The sequence below is a fragment of the Eubalaena glacialis genome, chromosome 1 (assembly GCF_028564815.1).
Source record: "Eubalaena glacialis isolate mEubGla1 chromosome 1, mEubGla1.1.hap2.+ XY, whole genome shotgun sequence".
Classification (NCBI taxonomy): Eukaryota; Metazoa; Chordata; class Mammalia; order Artiodactyla; family Balaenidae; genus Eubalaena; species Eubalaena glacialis.
In genome coordinates this window covers 16,373,080-16,390,867 of record NC_083716.1, presented here as the reverse complement: position 1 = coordinate 16,390,867, position 17,788 = coordinate 16,373,080, and the positions used below count along the sequence as shown (strand labels likewise).

General features: G+C 45.4%; 1 protein-coding gene across 1 annotated transcript in view; it reads left to right on the top strand.

Annotated features, from left to right (window-relative positions):
- The window catches only part of VWA2 (von Willebrand factor A domain containing 2), a 44,119-nt gene that overhangs the window by 12,082 nt on the left and 14,249 nt on the right, over positions 1-17,788 (top strand). Inside the window, 4 exon segments of the mRNA XM_061189664.1 lie at positions 45-154; positions 11,338-11,532; positions 15,997-16,130; positions 16,694-16,826. Of these exon segments, the coding sequence (XP_061045647.1) occupies positions 45-154; positions 11,338-11,532; positions 15,997-16,130; positions 16,694-16,826 (572 nt within the window).

Genomic DNA, 17,788 nt, shown 5'->3' with positions numbered 1-17,788 from the left:
TGACCCTGCTCTCGGGCCCCTGGGTGCTCTGTCTCCCACTGCAGGTCAGGGTGGGAGCGGTCCAGTTCAGTTCCGCCCCTCGTCTGGAATTCCCCATGAATGCATTTTCAACCCAACAGGAAGTGAAGGCAAGAATCAAGAGGGTGGTTTTCAAGTAAGTACGATCAGATACTGCATGGTTAGGGTGAAGCTAGCTGCTCCCAGAATCGCCCTTGAAGGGTTGGGCCCGCTCTTGACCTCACAGAGAGAGAGGCTGTGGCCCGGCTTCCAAAAGCCCAGGCGAGCGCAGCCGGTGATAAGAATTCCCTTCTCAAAGCTGCCCCTTATTACATGATAATGTCCCAGGTGGGAACTTAAATGCAAGTTAAAAAAAAAAAGATTTGCTGTTATTGTGTGTGGCTGTCAGCTGGGAGAAAGGGCTAGTGAAGGTGGAGACAGGTTAAGAGCATGACGTGGTGGGAAGAACCCTGGGTCCTTCCCAGGTCTGTCCCTGGTGACCACACAGCCAGGAGAATTCACCATGCTTCTTGGAGCCTCATTTTTGTGATCTAAAAAGAGTAAGTGCTCCTCTGTTACTGAGAGCACTTTAAAAATGATGAATTTCTGTTTGTGTGCTCATACACATCCTATAAATATATATATATATATATATGTAGTGAGTCATAATTTTACTCACAAGTCAGCTGATGTGTGTATATGCACATACATATATGTGTATACATGTATTTTATGTATAAATATTTTATATATGTGTATTATATACATACACGTGTACAGCTACATGGATATAAATGTGTGTTATACACACGCATGTATATACATGTACATACACACACACAATGTTCTTCATAAGCCCTCACAGAAGAATGCCTTTATTTGTCACCTGCCACTCTGATCTCTGGATCTTCTTTGCCCCCTGCTGCCTCTTGCCCTAGCGGACCTGAAGTTCCACTCAAGTCCATGGTCCCTGCCATGTACAGCCGTCACCTCTGCTTGCAAAGGCTCTGAGGTCCTTTAATCGGCCTCGGGCCTCTGTAGGGCCCCAGTGCTCTCAATAAGCCAGAATCCCCACACTGGACACAGCAGGAACTCTGGGTGTCCTACAGGTCCCAGAGGCCCCCAGTGACTTTTCTTAAAATTTTTATTTTATATTGGACCATAGTTGATTTACAGTGTTGTGTTAGTTTCAGCTGTACGGAAAAGTGATTCAGTTATACATATACATATATCTATTCTTTTTTAGATTCTTTTCTCATTTAGGTTATTACAGAATACTGAGCACAGTTCCCAGTGCTATACAGTAGGTCCTTGTTGGTTATCTATTTTAAATATAGTAGTGTGTATATGTCAATCCCAAACTCCCAATTTATCCCTATCCCCACCTTTCCCCTTTAGTAACCATAAGTTTGTTTTCCACGTCTGAGTCTGTTTCTATTTTATGCATAAGTTTATTTGTATCATCATTTCCACTTCCAAATAAGTGATATCATATATTTGTTTTTGTCTGACTTACTTCACTTAGTATGATAATCTCTAAGTCCATCCATGTTGCTACAGATGGCATTATTTCATTCTTTTACGGCAGAGTAACATTCCATTGTGCATATCACATCATCTTTATTCATTCCTCTGTCAATGGACATTTAGGTTGTTTCCATGTCTTGGCTATTGTAAACAGCACTGCAATGAACATTGGGGTACATGTATCCTTTCGAACCATGGTTTTCTCCGGAAATATGCCCGGGAGTGGGATTGCTGGATCATATGGTAGCTCTATTTTTAGTTTTTTTAAGGAACCTCCGTACTGTTTTCCTTAGTGGCTGTACCAATTTACATTCCCACCAACAGTGTTGGAGGGTTCCCTTTTCTCCACATCCTCTCCAACATTTATTGTTTGTAGACTTTTTGATGATGGCCATTCTGACTGGTGTGAGGTGATATCTCATTGTAGTTTTGATTTGCATTTCTCTAATAATTGGCGATGTTGAACATCTTTTCTTGTGCTTGTTGGCCATCTGTATGTCTTCTTTGGAGAAATGTCTATTTAGGTCTTCTGTCCATTTTTTGATTGGGTTGTTTGTTTTTCTGATATTGAGCTGCATGAGCTTTTTGTAAATTTTGAAGGTTAATCCCTTGTCGGTTGCATCGTTTGCAAATATTGTCTCTCATTCTGTGGGCTGTATTTTCGTTTTGTTTATGGTTTCCTTTGCTGCACAAAAGCTTTTGAGTTTAATTAGGTCCCATTTGTTTATTTTTGTTTTTATTTCCATTACTCTAGGAGATGGCTCAAAAAAGATATTGCTGCGATTCATGTCAAAGGGTGTTCTGCCTATGTTTTCCTCTAAGAGTTTTATAGTATCCAGTCTTACATTTAGGTCTGTAATCCATTTTGAATTTATTTTTGTGTATGGTGTTAGAGAATGTTCTAATTTCATTGTTTTACATGTAGCTGTCCAGTTTTCCCAGAACCATTTATTGAAGAGACTGTATTTTCTTCATTGTATAGTCTTGCCTCCTTTGTCGTATATTAATTGACCATAGGTTTATTTCTGGGCTTTCTGTCCTGTTCCATTGATCGATATCTCTGTTTTTGTGCCAGTACCACAATGTTTTAATTACTGTAGCTTTGTAGTATAGTCTGAAGTCAGGGAGCCTGACTCCTCCAGCGTCATTTTTCTTCCTCAAGATTGCTTTGGCTGTTCGGGGTCCATACAAATTAAAATTTTTTTTGTTCTAATTCTGTGAAAAATGCCATTGGTAATTTGATAGGGATTGCATTGAATCTGTAGCATGCTTGTGATAGTATAGTCATTTTGACAATATTGATTCTTCCAATCCAAGAACATGGTATGTATTTCCATCTGTTTGTGTCAGCTTTGATTTCTTTCATCAGCGTCATGTAGTTTTTGGAGTACAGGTCTTTTGCCTCCTTAGGTAGGTTTACCTAGGTATTTTATTCTTTTTGATGCAATGATAAATGGGATTGTTTCTTTAAGTTCTCTTTCTGATCTTTTGTTGTTAGTGTATAGAAATACAACAGATTTCTGTGTATTAATTTTGTATCCTGCAACTTTACCGAATTCATTGATGCACTCTAGTAGTTTTCTTTTAGGATTTTCTATGTATAGTATCATGTCATCTGCAAACGGTGACAGTTTTACTTCTTTTCCAAATTGGATTCATTTTATTTCTTCTTCTTCTCTGACTGCCATGGCTAGGACTTACAAAACGATGTTGAATAAAAGTGGCGAGAGTGGACATCCTTGTCTTGTTCCTGATCTTAGAGGAAATGCTTTCAGATTTTCACCATTGAGTATGATGTTGGCTGTAGTTTTGTCATATATGGCCTTTATTATGTTGAGTTAAGTTCCCTCTATGCCCACTTTCTGGAGAGTTTTCATCATAAATGGGTATTGGATTTTGTCAAAAGCTTTTTCTGCATCTATTGAGATGATCATACGGTTTTTATTCTTCAGTTTGTTAATGTGGTATATCACAGTGATTGATTTGCGGATATCGAAAAATTCTTCCATCCCTGAGATATACCACGATCCTTGCATCATGGTATATGATCCTTTTAGTGTATTGTTGGGTTCGGTTTGCTAGTATTTTGTTGAGGATTTTTGTGTCTGTGTTCATCAGTGATATTGGCCTGTAATTTTCTTTTTTTGTGGTATCTTTGTCTGGTTTTGGTATCAAGGTGATGGTGGCCTCATAGAATGAGTTTGGGAATGTTCCTTCCTCTGCAATTTTTTGGAAGAGTTTCAGAGGATAGGTGTTAACTCTTCTCTAAATGTTTGATAGAATTCACCTGTGAAGCCATTTGGTCCTGGACTTTTGTTTGTTGGGAGTTTTTTAATCACAGTTTCAATTTCAGTACTTGTGATTGGTCTGTTCATATTTTTTTTTTCTTCATGGTTCAGTCTTGGGAGATTGTGTCTTTCTAAAATTTGCCCATTTCTTCTAGGTTGTCCATTTTATTGGCATACAGTTGCTTGTAGTAGTCTCTTATGATCCTTTGTATTTCTTTGGTGTCAGTTGTAACTTCTTCATTTCTAATTTTATTGATTTGAGCCTGCTCCCTTTTTTCTTGATGAGTCTGGCTAAAGGTTTATCAATTTTGCTTATCTTTTCAAAGAACCAGCATTTAGTTTCATTGATTTTTCTATCACTTTCTTCGTCTCAATTTCATTTATTTCTGCTCTGATGTTTATGATGATTTCTTTCCTTCTAATGACTTTGGGTTTTGTTTGTTCTTCTTTCTCTAACTGCTTTAGGTGTAAGGTTAGGTTGTTTATTTGGGATTTTTCTTGTTTCCTGAGGTAAGATTGTATTGCTATAAGCTTCCCTCTTAGAACTGCTTTTGCTGCATCCCATAGGTTTTGGATCATCATACTTTCATTTGTCTCTAGGTATTTTTGGATTTCCTCTTTGATCTCTTCAGTGATCCATTGGTTGTTTAGTAGCATATTGTTTAACCTCCATGTGTTTGTGTTTTTTACAGTTTTTTTCTTGTAGTTTATTCTCATAGCGTTGTGGTTGGAAAAGATGCTTGTTATGATTTCAGTTTTCTTAAATTTACTGAGGTTTGCTTTGTAGCCTACCACGTGATCAGTCCTGGAGAATGTTCCATGTGCACTTGAAACGAATGTGTATTCTGCTGCTTTTGGACAGGATGCTCTATAAATATCAGTTAAGTCCGTCTGGTCTAATGTGTCATTTAAGACCCGTGTCTCCTTATTGATTTTGTGTCTGGATGATCTGTCCATTGATGAAAGTGGTGTGTTAAAGCCCCACCCATTATTGTGTTACTGTTGATTTCTCCTCTTATGGCTGTTAGTATTTGCCTTATATATTGAGGTGCTCCTATGTTGGGTGCATATAAATTTACAATTGTTATATCTTCTTGGATTGATCCCTTGATCATTATGTAGTATCCTTCTTTATCTCTTGTAACAGTCTTTATTTTAAAGTCTGTTTTGTCTGATCTGAGTATTGCTAATCTAGCTGTCTTTTGATTTCCATTTGCATGGACTACCTTTTTCCATTTACTCACTTTCAGCCTGTATGTATCCCTAGATCTTAAGTGGGTCTGTTGTAGACAGCATATACATGGGTCTTGTTTTTGTATCCATTTCAGCCAGTCTGTGTCTTTTGTTTGGAGCATTTAATCTGTTTATGTTTAAGGTAATTACCCCCACTTCCAATACCAGCAGGTAGGTCTGGCCCAGGCTCTTATGAGGTCACTGCTTTTTCCCCTGGGTCCTGGTGTGCACGAGACCTTGTGTGTGTCCTCCAAGAGTGGAGTGTCTGTTACCCCCAGTCCTGTGGAGCTCCTGTGATCAAACCCTGCTGGCCTTCAAAGCCAGATGCTCTGGGAGCTCCTCCTCCTGATGCCAGACCTGCAGGCTGGGGAGCCTGACGTGGGGCTCAGAGCTTTCACTCCTATAGGAGAACCTTTGAGATATAATTATTTTCCAGTTTGTGGGTTGCCCACCCAGCGAGTATGGGATTTGATTTTATCACAGTTGTGTCCCTCCTACCATCTTGTTGTGGCTTCTTCTTTGTCTTTGGATATCTTTTTTGGTAGGTTCCAGCGGTTTTTTGTCGATGGTTGTTCAGCAGTTAGTTGTAATTTTGGTGTTTTTGTGAGGGGGGTGAGCTCACGTCCTTCTACCCAGCCATCTTGTTACTGCCCCCATCCCCAGTGACTTTATCTTAGGTTGTTTATCCCAGCCCTTTCCTCTGACCTTGGGTGCAGGATGAGCGGCAAGTCAAATACAAGAAAGTTCAAAGGAAAAAGCACATTAATATCTTTTTTAAAAGTGATATTAGTGTACATTGACCTTTCCATGTTCCCTTGGAGCCTTCTACCCTTGGGGCCTCCACGAATGGTTCCCGTAGAGAACAGTGGCTTCCTCACTTCTGTATCTTGGGCCCAGACACACTGAGCAGTACTTGTCAAAGTGAGGTCTTTGGTCAGATGGTCTGAGTCAGAATGGCCTAGGGAGTATGTTAAAGTGCAGGTGCCTGGGCTGTCTCCAGACCTGCTAAATCACTCTGGGCAGTGATACGTAGAATTGGCACTTTTAAAAGGTTTCTTCCCACTGCCCCCTGGCCTAGGAGTGTTATACACACTAATTTATTTAAAGCAGCTTTATTGAGATATAATTAAAATACTGTAAAGTTCACACCTTTAATGTGTACAGTTCAGTGGTTTTTAGTATATTTTCAGGGTTATGCAACTATTACCATCATCTAATTTTAGAATATTTTCATCATCTCAATAAGAAACCTTGTAAATAGACTTTTCTCTAGAGAAGATATATAGATGGCCAATAAGCACATGAAAAATGCTCAACATCATTAGTCATTAAGGAAATGCAAATCAAAACCATAATGAGATACCACTTCACACCCACTAGGAGGGATAAAATGAAAGACAGACAATAACAAGTGTTGCCAGAGGTGTGGAGAAATTGGAGCCCTCATACGCTGCTGGTAGGATTGTAAAGTGGTGCAGCAACTTTGGAAAACAGTTCAGCAGTTCCTCAAGATGTTAAACATAGAGTTACCATGTGTCCTAGGAATTCCACTCCAAGAGAATCAAAGACATATGCCTGCACAAAAACATGTACAGTGATGTTCACAGCAGTATTTTTTATGATAGCCAAAAAATCCAGTGGATGAATGGGTACACAAAATGTAATTTATTCATAAAGGCAAAAATGAACAGATAGGACTACATAAAACGCAAAAGCTTATGCACAGCAAAAGAAACAACAAAATGAAAAGGCAGCCTACAGAATTGGAGAAAAATTTTGCAAACCATATATCAGATAAGGTGTTATTATCCAAAATATATAAAGAACTCATACAAGCAATAGCAAAAAACCCAACAATCTGGTTAAAAAATGGGCAGAAGAACTAAATAGACATTTTTCCAAAGAGGACATCAAAATGGCCAAGAGGCCAGATGCTTAGCTAAAATGCTAAGTGAAACAAGCCAGACATAAAAGGTCACGTATTGTATGATTTCATTTATATGAAATAGTCTAAAATAGGCAAATCTGTGGAGACAAAGTAGATTAGTCATTTCCAGGGGATGTGGGGAGGCGGGATATGACTGCTAATAGCTATAAAGCTTCTTTTTGGGGTGATGAAAATCGTTTGGACTTAGGTAGTGGTGATGGTTGTACAACTCTGAATTATACTAAAAACCACATTTATACTTTAAAATGGTGAATTCTGTGGTATGTGAATTATATCATTATTGATATAATATTTTATTGTTAAAAAGACTTTTGTACCCATTATATACACACAAACATTTGCAGAAGAAAAAGTAACCTAATGTTTTAAATTTAGGACTGAAAGTCAAAAACGTTTGAGGGACTTTGACTCAAATGACTCAGCCCTGCTCTCTAGTGAAAAACTAAGCCAATTTAAGTGACTTGGTACCAAAAGGTACTTTATAGAGATCACCCAGTACCTCTTCCAACCCCTTATTTTATGGAAGAGGATACTGAGGTTGAGAAGGAGCAGGTGACTTGGCCGGGACCACAGGGTCGCACTGCTCGTCCAATAGGCCCCATGGAACTGTCCTTTCCCACCTCTCCCTGACCTCCCCCTTCCACCCCCGCCCCCTAAGTAATTAGTTGAGCCTCTTGTCAGCTGTGTTGAAAGTCGTAACTAAGGGCTGTTATTCATAACCCATGACATGCGGAGATGCATTGAGGATGCACCAGATGAGGACACTGGGGGGTGGAGAAAGATGCCTCTTTACGTGTCTGAACAAGGTCCGCTCTTTTGGGGATGAGAATGGTTAGCACTTGTGTATCCCAGGACGGCTGTAAGACAACAAACAAGAAAAGGAGGCAGTTACTGGTTTTTTGGCCACGGTTGCAGGGTCATTGAGGACACTGAACGTTAAGACACTCTTACTAATCAGAACAGGGGAATGTTGGCCGAATGGGAGTGACGACCTGTCCAGGGCTCTTTACCCTTTTTCTTCAGTGGAGTTTTAAATTCTCGACTGATGAGCACAGCTCTCTCCAAAACCCAGAACACTTGCCTTTCTAGATCAATGCAGTCCCCTAAAAGCATGTTTTGAAATGGCTAAGAAGACACTGTGACAGTCACCTTATTGCTACTTTGTAATAAGTTTAAAAAATAGTACAATCAAACCTTCCAGTGTTGTACCCCATGATAACCTAAAATCAGATAAAACACGGCCAGCAGTTGGCTTCCGAATGCCTAGAACTCTGGCCAGGGGGCTGTGCACGTCTGTTCCATTATCTGATTAATTTCACATAACATGACTCTGAGTTTTCTGTGATTTAATTTTTTTTTTTTTTGGACCCCATCTGTAACTTTATCAAAGTTGTACCATGTTTGAGTAGCTCTGCAGAAATAGCAATCACCCCTTTCTTTAGCACAAAGCCTTTTATAGCCAGCTCTGGCCTCTTTCAAGCTGCATTAACATTTAAACATAGTTTTTAGTATAGTTAAAATTACAAAGCACTTTGCCCTTTTTTTTTTTTTTTTTTTACTTAATATTATTTGGTGTGTATTTTTGCATAAAGCTGCATTATTTTTCATGTTGATCCTTTTTAATGGTTATGTAATCAATGAATTGAGCTCTTACAATGTAGTAAATCAGACCCGTAAAAGGACACATTTAGCTTGATTCCAGGATTTTTGTCCATTGCTGAAACCAACAACAACAAAAACTCCTGTAATCAACATCCCTGTACCTACAGTGAGTGTTCTTATGAATTATTTTTCAAAGTCTGTTCCATGCATTACCTGCATCAGAATCACTGGGGGTGGGAAAGGGGAGGCGGGTTTAAAATGTATTGATAGATTCTCAGGCCTGGTCACACACCCACCAGTTTGGACTCTGGGAGGATGGAATCTGAAAATCCACATTAGTAAATCTCCTAAGGGACTTTCACGCTGACTAGAATTTGAGACTAACTCAAAAGGTAAACTTCTTAGAAGAGGCTGCTAGGTAGTTCATTATAATGACCACTGATGGAGTGCTTACTAGGTACTAGCAGGCACTGGATACAGCATTTAATCCTCAAACAATACTGTTACTTTTTCTACTTTAGCAGGTTTAACAGGAGTCTCAGGCCAAGTAACGTTGCCAAGGTTAGCTGGCCAGTATCTCACGGGACTAGTATCTGCGCCCTTGTTCTTAATCGGTCCACGTGTTTCTATCATAAACAGCAGTCCATCTGTGAACCTTCACTTTTCCACGCGTTTCTATCATAAACAACAGTCCATCTGTGAACCTTCACTTTCTACCTAGTTTAGTCCCGTTGGAGAGAAATTAGAAAAAACCTTAGATTCTGGCCTCAGACCTTCCTGTCTGGAGCCAGACGCTGAGCTCAGAACAGACTCTGTGGGAAACACTCCATGGCATAAGAAAAGTGGAGGTAGCAGGTTTCTTCTCATTTCCCGGGGTTCACATGCTGTTAGGAATCTCACCTGTGCTCGGTCGGTCAGAAGCCAGCAGGTCAGGTGCAGAGGTGGAGAGGGTGGCCGGCACGGGCATTTGTGTGCTAAGCGATGTGGAAGGTGGATGCCCCAGAGGTCTGTGGAGTTGTAGTCTGGGCCCTCATGGCCTTGAAATTTAATTTCTCTCTAGCCACAGGCTGGTAGCTATGAAGAGGGGGGCCCAGACCCACTCAGAAAATCTGGATTGAAGAGGGAAAACAAAGGTTAACTCTGGAGGGGCCGAGGGTAGACCTGTATGAGAAACAAGAACAGAGTTGTGGAGAACAAGTGCTTTTTTTCCTGGTCCAGAAGCTTTGAATCCATATGGAAAGAAGTGATGATTAGATGGGCGAGGGGTGCCGGGGGTGTTTTGAGGAGAGAAAGCAAAGTCTGGCTGAGAAGCTAAGGATGCAGGGCCACAGCCAGAGGCTTGTGGGGAACCCTGCCAGGGAGAAGGCACAGGGAGCTCCTGGCTTTTGGTGAAAAGTGTTTTGAAACCATTTAGAACAGTATAGAGTAGGGGTCAGCAAACCTTTTCAGCAAAGAGCCATAGAGTAAATATTTTAAAGCTTTGCCGGCCGCGTGGTCTCTGCTTAGATAGTACATTAATGAATGGGTGCCCATTTTCCATGCCCATTAGGCCCAAGTCTGCAGAGGAATGACCATTGGCTTTGGAATTAGCTGGACTGGGTTTCAGCTGCAGTTCTGACCTCCACTAGCTGGGGAGAGGCAGGCTGTGTAGCCTGATGGTTAAGAACTTGGGCTCTGGAAGTGGAGGGTTCAAGTCCTACCTCCACCACCCATGAGCTGTGTCGCCTTAGCTAAGGCCCTTCTCTTCTCTGAACTCCCCTGTCTCAGAGCTGTGGTGAGAATTATATGAGCCAAGCACCTTTACACACACACACACACACACACACACACACACACACACACACACACACACACTTAGCACAGTGGTGCCTGGCATGTGGTAAGTGCACAGTAAATATTAAGTTAGTATTACTGGTCTCTGAGCAGGGGATTCCTCATCTATTACCATCCACTGAAAGGTTTTGCCCAAAATCTATTGTAGTGAGTCATTATTTTCTGCCCAGTTGACAGTCAGAGCTGGCAGTCCCCCGTCTGAGGACGTTTGCACGAGCCTCCTATGGCGAGCTTTAGTAGGGATTCTGCGCTGGGATTCCAAGCTCAGTCGACAGTCCCTATAACTAGGCTGTGAGGATTAGAGAATCTTAGCATCCTGATGAGATGGGACCACCGTAACCTGCCCTGATCTGAAAGTAGTCAAACGGTTCAGCCTTTCCAGCGCCCAACCCTGAACTTGGAAGTGGGACAGAGAGGCGTGATCGTGGACCCTTGCATCAAAGCCTCTGATGAGAGGCCTCATCAGACCCTTGCATCAAAGCCCCGTCCTTCACGCTCATAAATTCTTATGAAGATCATTTATCTGCTTTCTCACCCCAAGGAGATGTTGAGCTGTAACAAGAAGGGAATGGTATGGGGAGGGGGAGATGGGAGGTGGGTGTTAGACAAATGAGGAGAATTGTGCCCCGGAGACACCATGGGGAGAGACAGCAAACACATACACAAAGAATGTCATTGTTACATAACACAACAGAGATGTGTAGGGGGAGTGTTAAGTCCAGGGGAAAAGTTCATTTCTCTTCATCATTCTTGTGGTTTAGATGGTGAGAGAGTGCGTATCTCATGCTGGAATTGTCCCTTTGAGCCTCTGCTGGAAGAAGGTGGCCATCGTTTCAGGCTCTCATTCCAACTTCACCTCTGGACCGCTGACTCTTTCTTCTTTGTTTTTTTCCTTCTGGGTGAGCTCAGAGGAGGACGTACAGAGACGGGCCTTGCTCTGAAATACGTTCTGCGTAAAGGATTCCCTGGGGGCAGAAATGCCTCTGTGCCCCAGGTCCTCATCATTGTCACCGACGGGAGGTCCCAAGGGCATGTGGCCCTGCCAGCCAAGCAGCTGAAGCAAAGGGGCGTCACTGTGTTTGCTGTGGGGGTCTGCTTCCCAGGGTAAGAGATTTGGTCACGCGGGGTCAGCCCTCTGGGTCAGCCTGGGGACGTCACAGCCATGGGAAGAGAGGGGAGCTGGGAAAACCATCCTGATCCTTCCTGGATCCGTTTTTTCTTCACTTTGCTGTATTGTTGCTGGCATAAGGGGACCGCCAGGTCTTTGGAAGTCTGAGAGTTTGCATCATCTTTAATTTAGTCTGAACACTTGATTTCAAGTGTCAGAAACTTGACTCCAATTTATCTGGGCAGAAATGGAAATTCATGGACTCATCCAACTGCACAGCGTGGGTCAGGGGTCCCTCGGGGTAAACAGGAGTCAGGAGCCAGATGCAGGAATATGCCTTCCTAGAGGAGAGGGGGGGCACAGTTCCTCAATGCTCTCAACCCTGAAAATGGAGGCGACCTCAATGGGGCTGTTGTCATTTGTGGGTATCAAGTGAAATGACTCTGGTCTGGGCACTGTGCCTATACATAGAAATCTCTTTATTAATTTTAGTATAGTTGTTCCTTGGTATCTGCAGGGGGTTGGTTCTAGGACCCCTGTGGATACCAAAACCCATGGATGCTTAAGTCCCTTAGTTGGCCACCCATATCCATGGATGTGGAACCCACAGATATAGAGGACCAACTGTACATTATTTATTCTCTCAATCAATAAATATAGGTTGTCTTCCTCGTGCCAGACACTATTCTAGGTTCTCAGGATGCACAGACAACAATACAAAGTCCCTGCCCTGATGGAGCTTCTGTTCTAGGAAAGGAACTAGATTAAAAAAAAAAAAAAAAAAAAAAAGTGAGTGAATAAATAAGTAACAGTTTCAGGTGGAAATAAAATTCAAAGGAGAAAAATAAAGTAAGGAAGAGGTTACAGAGTGATGGGAATAGAGAGGACAGCTATTTTAGATAGGGGGTCTGGCAAGGCTCCTTTGAAGAGTTGGTTTTTGAGCAGAAACTTGAGTGAGGAACAAGCCTTCCAAATAACAGGGAAAAGAGCAGGCAAGGCAGGCAGATGGAAAGTGCAAAGGCCCTGAGGCAGTAGCTAGCTCGGTGTGTGGTAGAAACAGTGAGACAGCCAGGAGTGGCTGGAGCCCAGCAAGCAAGGGGTGAATTATAAGAAATAAGGTAGAAGAGGTGGGCAGGAGTTAGGTCTAGAGCTTTTGTGGGTTATTGTAGAGACTAAAGTTTGTAATGAGTAGTCTGGGAAGTCTTTGGGGTGGGGGGTTTGAGCAGGAAAATTACATGAATTGGCTTACATTTTTAGAAAATCACACTGACTGCAAGGTAGAGAATAGACTGGTGGGTGAGGCAGAGGGCAAAGCAATAATAGGGGCAGTGGGGAATCTAGTTAGGAGGCCTTTGGAGCAGCTCACATGCAAGATAATGATGGTTTGCAGTAGGGAAGCAGCTGTGACCCCGCTGAGGCGTGGTTGGATTTAGGATGTGTTTGGAAGGCAGAGCAATGGAGTGACTGGTGTATTGGACGTGGGTGTGTGAGAGAACAATCAAAGATTTTGGCCTGAGCTCCAGTGTGAATGGTGGTGCTATTTACTGAAATGAGAAAGACTGGGAAAGGAACAAAGGGAATTGAATTCTGTTTCAGACAAGTCAAGTTTGAGATGCGTATTAGCCATCTAAGTAGAGAAGCTGAGTAGAGAGTTGGGTATGAGAGTCTGGAGCATAGGAGAAAGGACAGGCATCGAGATTGAAACTGAGGATGGTATTTAAAGCCTAAATAAGACCACCTGGAGCTGAGTGCCGAGTGGACCAGCAAGTGCAGAAAGAGGAAGAAGATAGAAGATAGAGGTTGCAGGTGCCATGGGGCTGCCCCGATTGTGCTGTGTCCTGGTGACAATGATGACAGCTACCACCACCATCATTGTTGTCATCATTGCCAATAAGTTGGTATTAAACACAAGCTGCCTTATGGCTGGCTCTTTCTGTGTCCTCAGATATATGGAATATAAACCCCTTGAGAGAGGAGAGTGGGCGTTACTTCATGGCTCCCTGCCCACCCTCATCCCCGCATAGGGCCGAATAGAGTGCCTTGCACGTAGTATTTTTTTTTTAATAATTATTTTTATTTTATTTATTTATTTATTTTTGGCTGTGTTGGGTCTTCGTTTCTGTGCGAGGGCTTTCTCTAGTTGCGGCGAGTGGGGGCCACTCTTCATCGCAGTGTGTGGGCCTCTCACTGTCGCGGCCTCTCTTGTTGTGGAGCACAGGCTCCAGACGCGCAGGCTCAGTAGTTGTGGCTCACGGGCCTAGTTGCTCCGCGGCATGTGGGATCTTCCCAGACCAGGGCTCAAACCCGTGTCCCCTGCATTGGCAGGCAGATTCTCAACCACTGCACCACCAGGGAAGCCCTTGCACGTAGTATTTGCCCAAAGGTTTGTCACTGAGGATAGAATCTCCCATGGGTGGAAATACTGGCCCATTCTGGGGCTTTCTTCTCCGGCTGCTGGCTGGAGTAGCGCTTCTGAAACTATCTGTGGTGAAGGTCCAGTTTGGTTTTTTTTCTAATCCATCATGAACTGATACTTTTTTAAAAAAATACAATAAAAATGAGTTACTAGAAAGATGAAATAAAAACAAAATAGAAACTCAGATATTTATTATTTGACCCAACAGACATAAAATGACTCTGTCAAGTTGCTGTACGATTAGTTTCTAAATGCTTGGTGTCTATACTTATCGGATTCTGAATCAGGGTGAAACAGTTTGGGGCTCTTCACTGGCCCACAGACCATACTTTGAGCATCCCTAGTGTAGGGAAATCAAGAAGCCATTGCTCAGAAGAGGGGGCACGGCTCAGATATGAAGGCCTGAGCTGCAGACACAGGAAGCCGCTGAGAAAGCCTGTTGGACTTCCAGACCTGCCTGACCCCTCTCCACTCCTAGTAAGAGGCCAGCTCACTGTTGACCAGTGGTTCTCCAGGTGTGTTCCTTGGACCAGCAGTGTCAGCATCACCTGGGAGCTTGCTAGAAATGCACACACTCAGGCCCCGCTGCACTGAATCCAAAACTCTGGGGCAAGGAGCCTCAATCTGTGGTTTTTCTGGCCCCTCAGTGATTCTGATGCCACCAAAGTCTGAGAACCACTGCAGTGTGAGATTAAAGACTGTTGCCTGTTCAAACTCTTTCCCCCTTTTAGTGTATATTGAGCCCCTTCTCTGATGGTTCTCAACTCTGGCTGAGCATCTGAATTACCCAGGGAGCTTTTAAGAAGGTCTGTTTGGGGGCCGGGAGAGCGAAGGGTGCGGCCCGGGAGAGTGAAGGGTGCGGCCCGGCAGAGCTGCCCACTCAATGCTAATGTGAGTCCGGAACTGAGAAGCCCCTCTGTGTGCCAGGCGCTGTCCTAGGTGCTGGGCAAAGTGTCTGGTTTCTGTGGCTTCAGAGGAGAATGCGGAGCTTGACATGAGGAGGTTTAGAGATACATGAAGGTTTTGCTGTATTGCCAAGCCGTGGTCTATTTTGATGAATTTTTGATAGGCAGGATTCTAAATGTGTCACTGACTGCCTTGTCTTCTTAAAAACAGGTTTCTCAGCATCATTTAACACTTTCTTCATGCCCTACCGTCATCATCCCCCACATCATTTCTGTTCTGGACACTAACAGTGCCCTCTGGTTGTCGAACTATGCCAGCTCCTGCCTCTACACGGCCTCATGTTGCTGGCCTTTGAGTTCTTATTGCCACTGTTTATAATTCTTCAGGATTTTTTTTTTCTATTACTAGCTGTCCCTGTTTGTTCTTCTCCTGCTGTCACCTAGAACCACTTTCCTTCATTTCCTTTCTAGTTAAATTTTTTTTTTTAATTTTTGGCTGTGTTGGGTCTTCGTTGCCGCGTGCGGGCTTTTCTCTAGTTGCAGTGAGCAGGGGCTACTCTTCGTTGTGTTGCGCGGGCTTCTCATTGCGGTGGCTTCTCTGGTTGCAGAGCACGGGCTCTAGGCGCGCAGGCTTCAGTAGTTGTGGCACTTGGGCTCAGTAGTTGTGGCGCACGGGCTTAGTTGCTCTGCGGCATGTGGGATCCTCCCGGACCAGGGCTCAAACCCGTGTCCCCTGCATTGGCAGGCGGATTCTTAACCACTGTGCCCCCAGGGAAGCCCTCTGGTTAAATTTTTCTCATCAGCTATGGGTTGCAAAACCAGACGACTAAATCTGTTAGGACCCTGTCTCAAATAAGAGCCGACGGTCTGAGTGTGAGGCTCTCCTCTGAGGAAGTTCGTGGACTGCAGCGTGTGCACGTTATGACCCATGGCTGAGCATCCTCGAGGTCCTTCTGTGCTTCACTTCTAGACCTTACCTGTGTCCTAGGTGGATGAGGTTGCAGCTCTGTGGCTCCTGCGTCAGTGGGTGGTGGGGCTGTCCACAAGGAGCCCAGCGTCTAGGAGACGGGTGGATAGGAGGGGGGTGAGTGCGGGGCGATGAGCCGTTGTAACTTCTCGGCCGGGGGCTCGGGACACAGGTGGGCGGAGCCGTGCACGCTGGCCAGCGAGCCAAGGGGGCAGCACGTGCTGATGGCCGAGCAGGTGGGGGACGCCGCCCACGGCCTCTCCAGCACCCTCAGCGGCTCTGCCACATGCACCATTGCCTCTCCGGGTGAGTAAGGCCTTTCCGTGTGGAAAGGAGTGGCCTCGCCTGTATGGAAGCGGGCTGGGGGTGAGGAGGGTTCCCCAAGGCCGGAGGTCAGGACTCGGGAGGTCCCCCTGAGAGGGAGGGGAGAGGAATGGAGCCCAGCAGCCTCGGCCCTGGGGCACTCTGCTCTGTTCTACCGCCCTGTGTCAGGCCCTGTGGGGTTCCAGGCTGGGAATTCCGAACTTGTCGCACGGGGTAGAGAGGCTCAGATCCGGTGGGGTCCCCTCCCCTGCTGTCGGCACAGGGAGGCCTCATCTGGGGGTGAGATCCCCGTATTCCCTGTCATCTTCGTCGGCCTCCATCCAGGAGCTAGACTGAAGTACGTTGTAAAAAAGGTGCACGTGTGCATAGGATGGAAGAGTGGTGTGGGGCGGGGCTTGTGCAGAGGAGGTGCTCGGAGACCGGCTGCGCCTCCCCCGTGTACTCTGCCGGGAAAGAGCCAGGCTGAGGGTGGTGGGCCCACGGGCGGAGGAAGGAGGTGTAACCCTGTCTTCCCTGCCTCGGGTATGCACGGTGGACACAGACAGACTGCAAGGTCCAGCTTCAGCCCTGTGAGCGCAGGACGCTGGAGATGGTCAGGCAGCTTGCCGGCCTGGCCCCGTGCTGGAGGGGATCTCGGGGGACCAAGGCCGTGCTGGCTGTGCTCTGTCCCTTTTCCAGGTTTGTCCACAAGGTGTGGGGTCAGAGCCTGCGGGCAGGGCCTGGGCGGGGAGGGCCGAGTGCTCATGGGCTGCAGGGAGAACGGCTCATGGGCTGCAGCCAACGGCCTTGGCTGTGGAGTGTGTGACAGGGATCGGAGGAGACCTGGCAGGGAGGCAGGGACAGAGCTCCGGGGACCCAGGCAGAGGCACAGCTACTCAGTGTCAGAGTCTTTTAGACACACTGCCCAGGAGCCCAGGGCCTGAGTCACAGCCATTCTGAAGGCTGGTAAATCAGTCAAAAGCTGGTCTGACAGGGCAGTGGTCTGGGCTTGGAATAGTGGGCTGCTAATTTGGTCCCTCTGATCACCAGTTTCCATATGTATGGGGGCTGAGCAAGGCAAGAGGCTTAAGATGCTTAGATGAATTCCGGTTGTGGAGGCCGTGGAGAATGCTGGATTCTTCAGGACCGGAGCTCAGGCATTCAAGAGCACCCGCCGCCCGTCTCTCAGCCACTGCCCCGCAGACCCCCAGATCGTCCCCCTTTATCCGGACCACCTCCAGTATGGCACCTGGTCAGCAGCTCATGATCTCGCCCTCTAGTCCTTTCTGGAGGGCCAGGGTAGCGTTTGAACCAGCTGCGCCTTGGCCCCTTGGCCTGGCCTCAGCGATGAGATCAGAGCGCGCGCACAGCAGTGAGATGGAGCGGCTGAGAAGCCGTGAGGGCCGTGTTGGGTCGCTGCAGTGTCCAAACGCCATCTCGGCAGGGAAGGGCGGTGCCCCCCACGTGGATCAGAGGAAGTGGGGCCTCGTGCCGTGTCAGAGGCCACTAGAGGCTCTCTTCTGAACCTGCACTTCCGAGTGAAAGGAGGTAGTTCTTCATTCCCTGGTGAACATGTTTAAGTCCTCACTCTGAGCCAGGCAGGGTCCAGCGAGGAGGCAGGCACAGTCGCGGCCCCAAGAAGCTTGTGGTCCAGAGAGAGC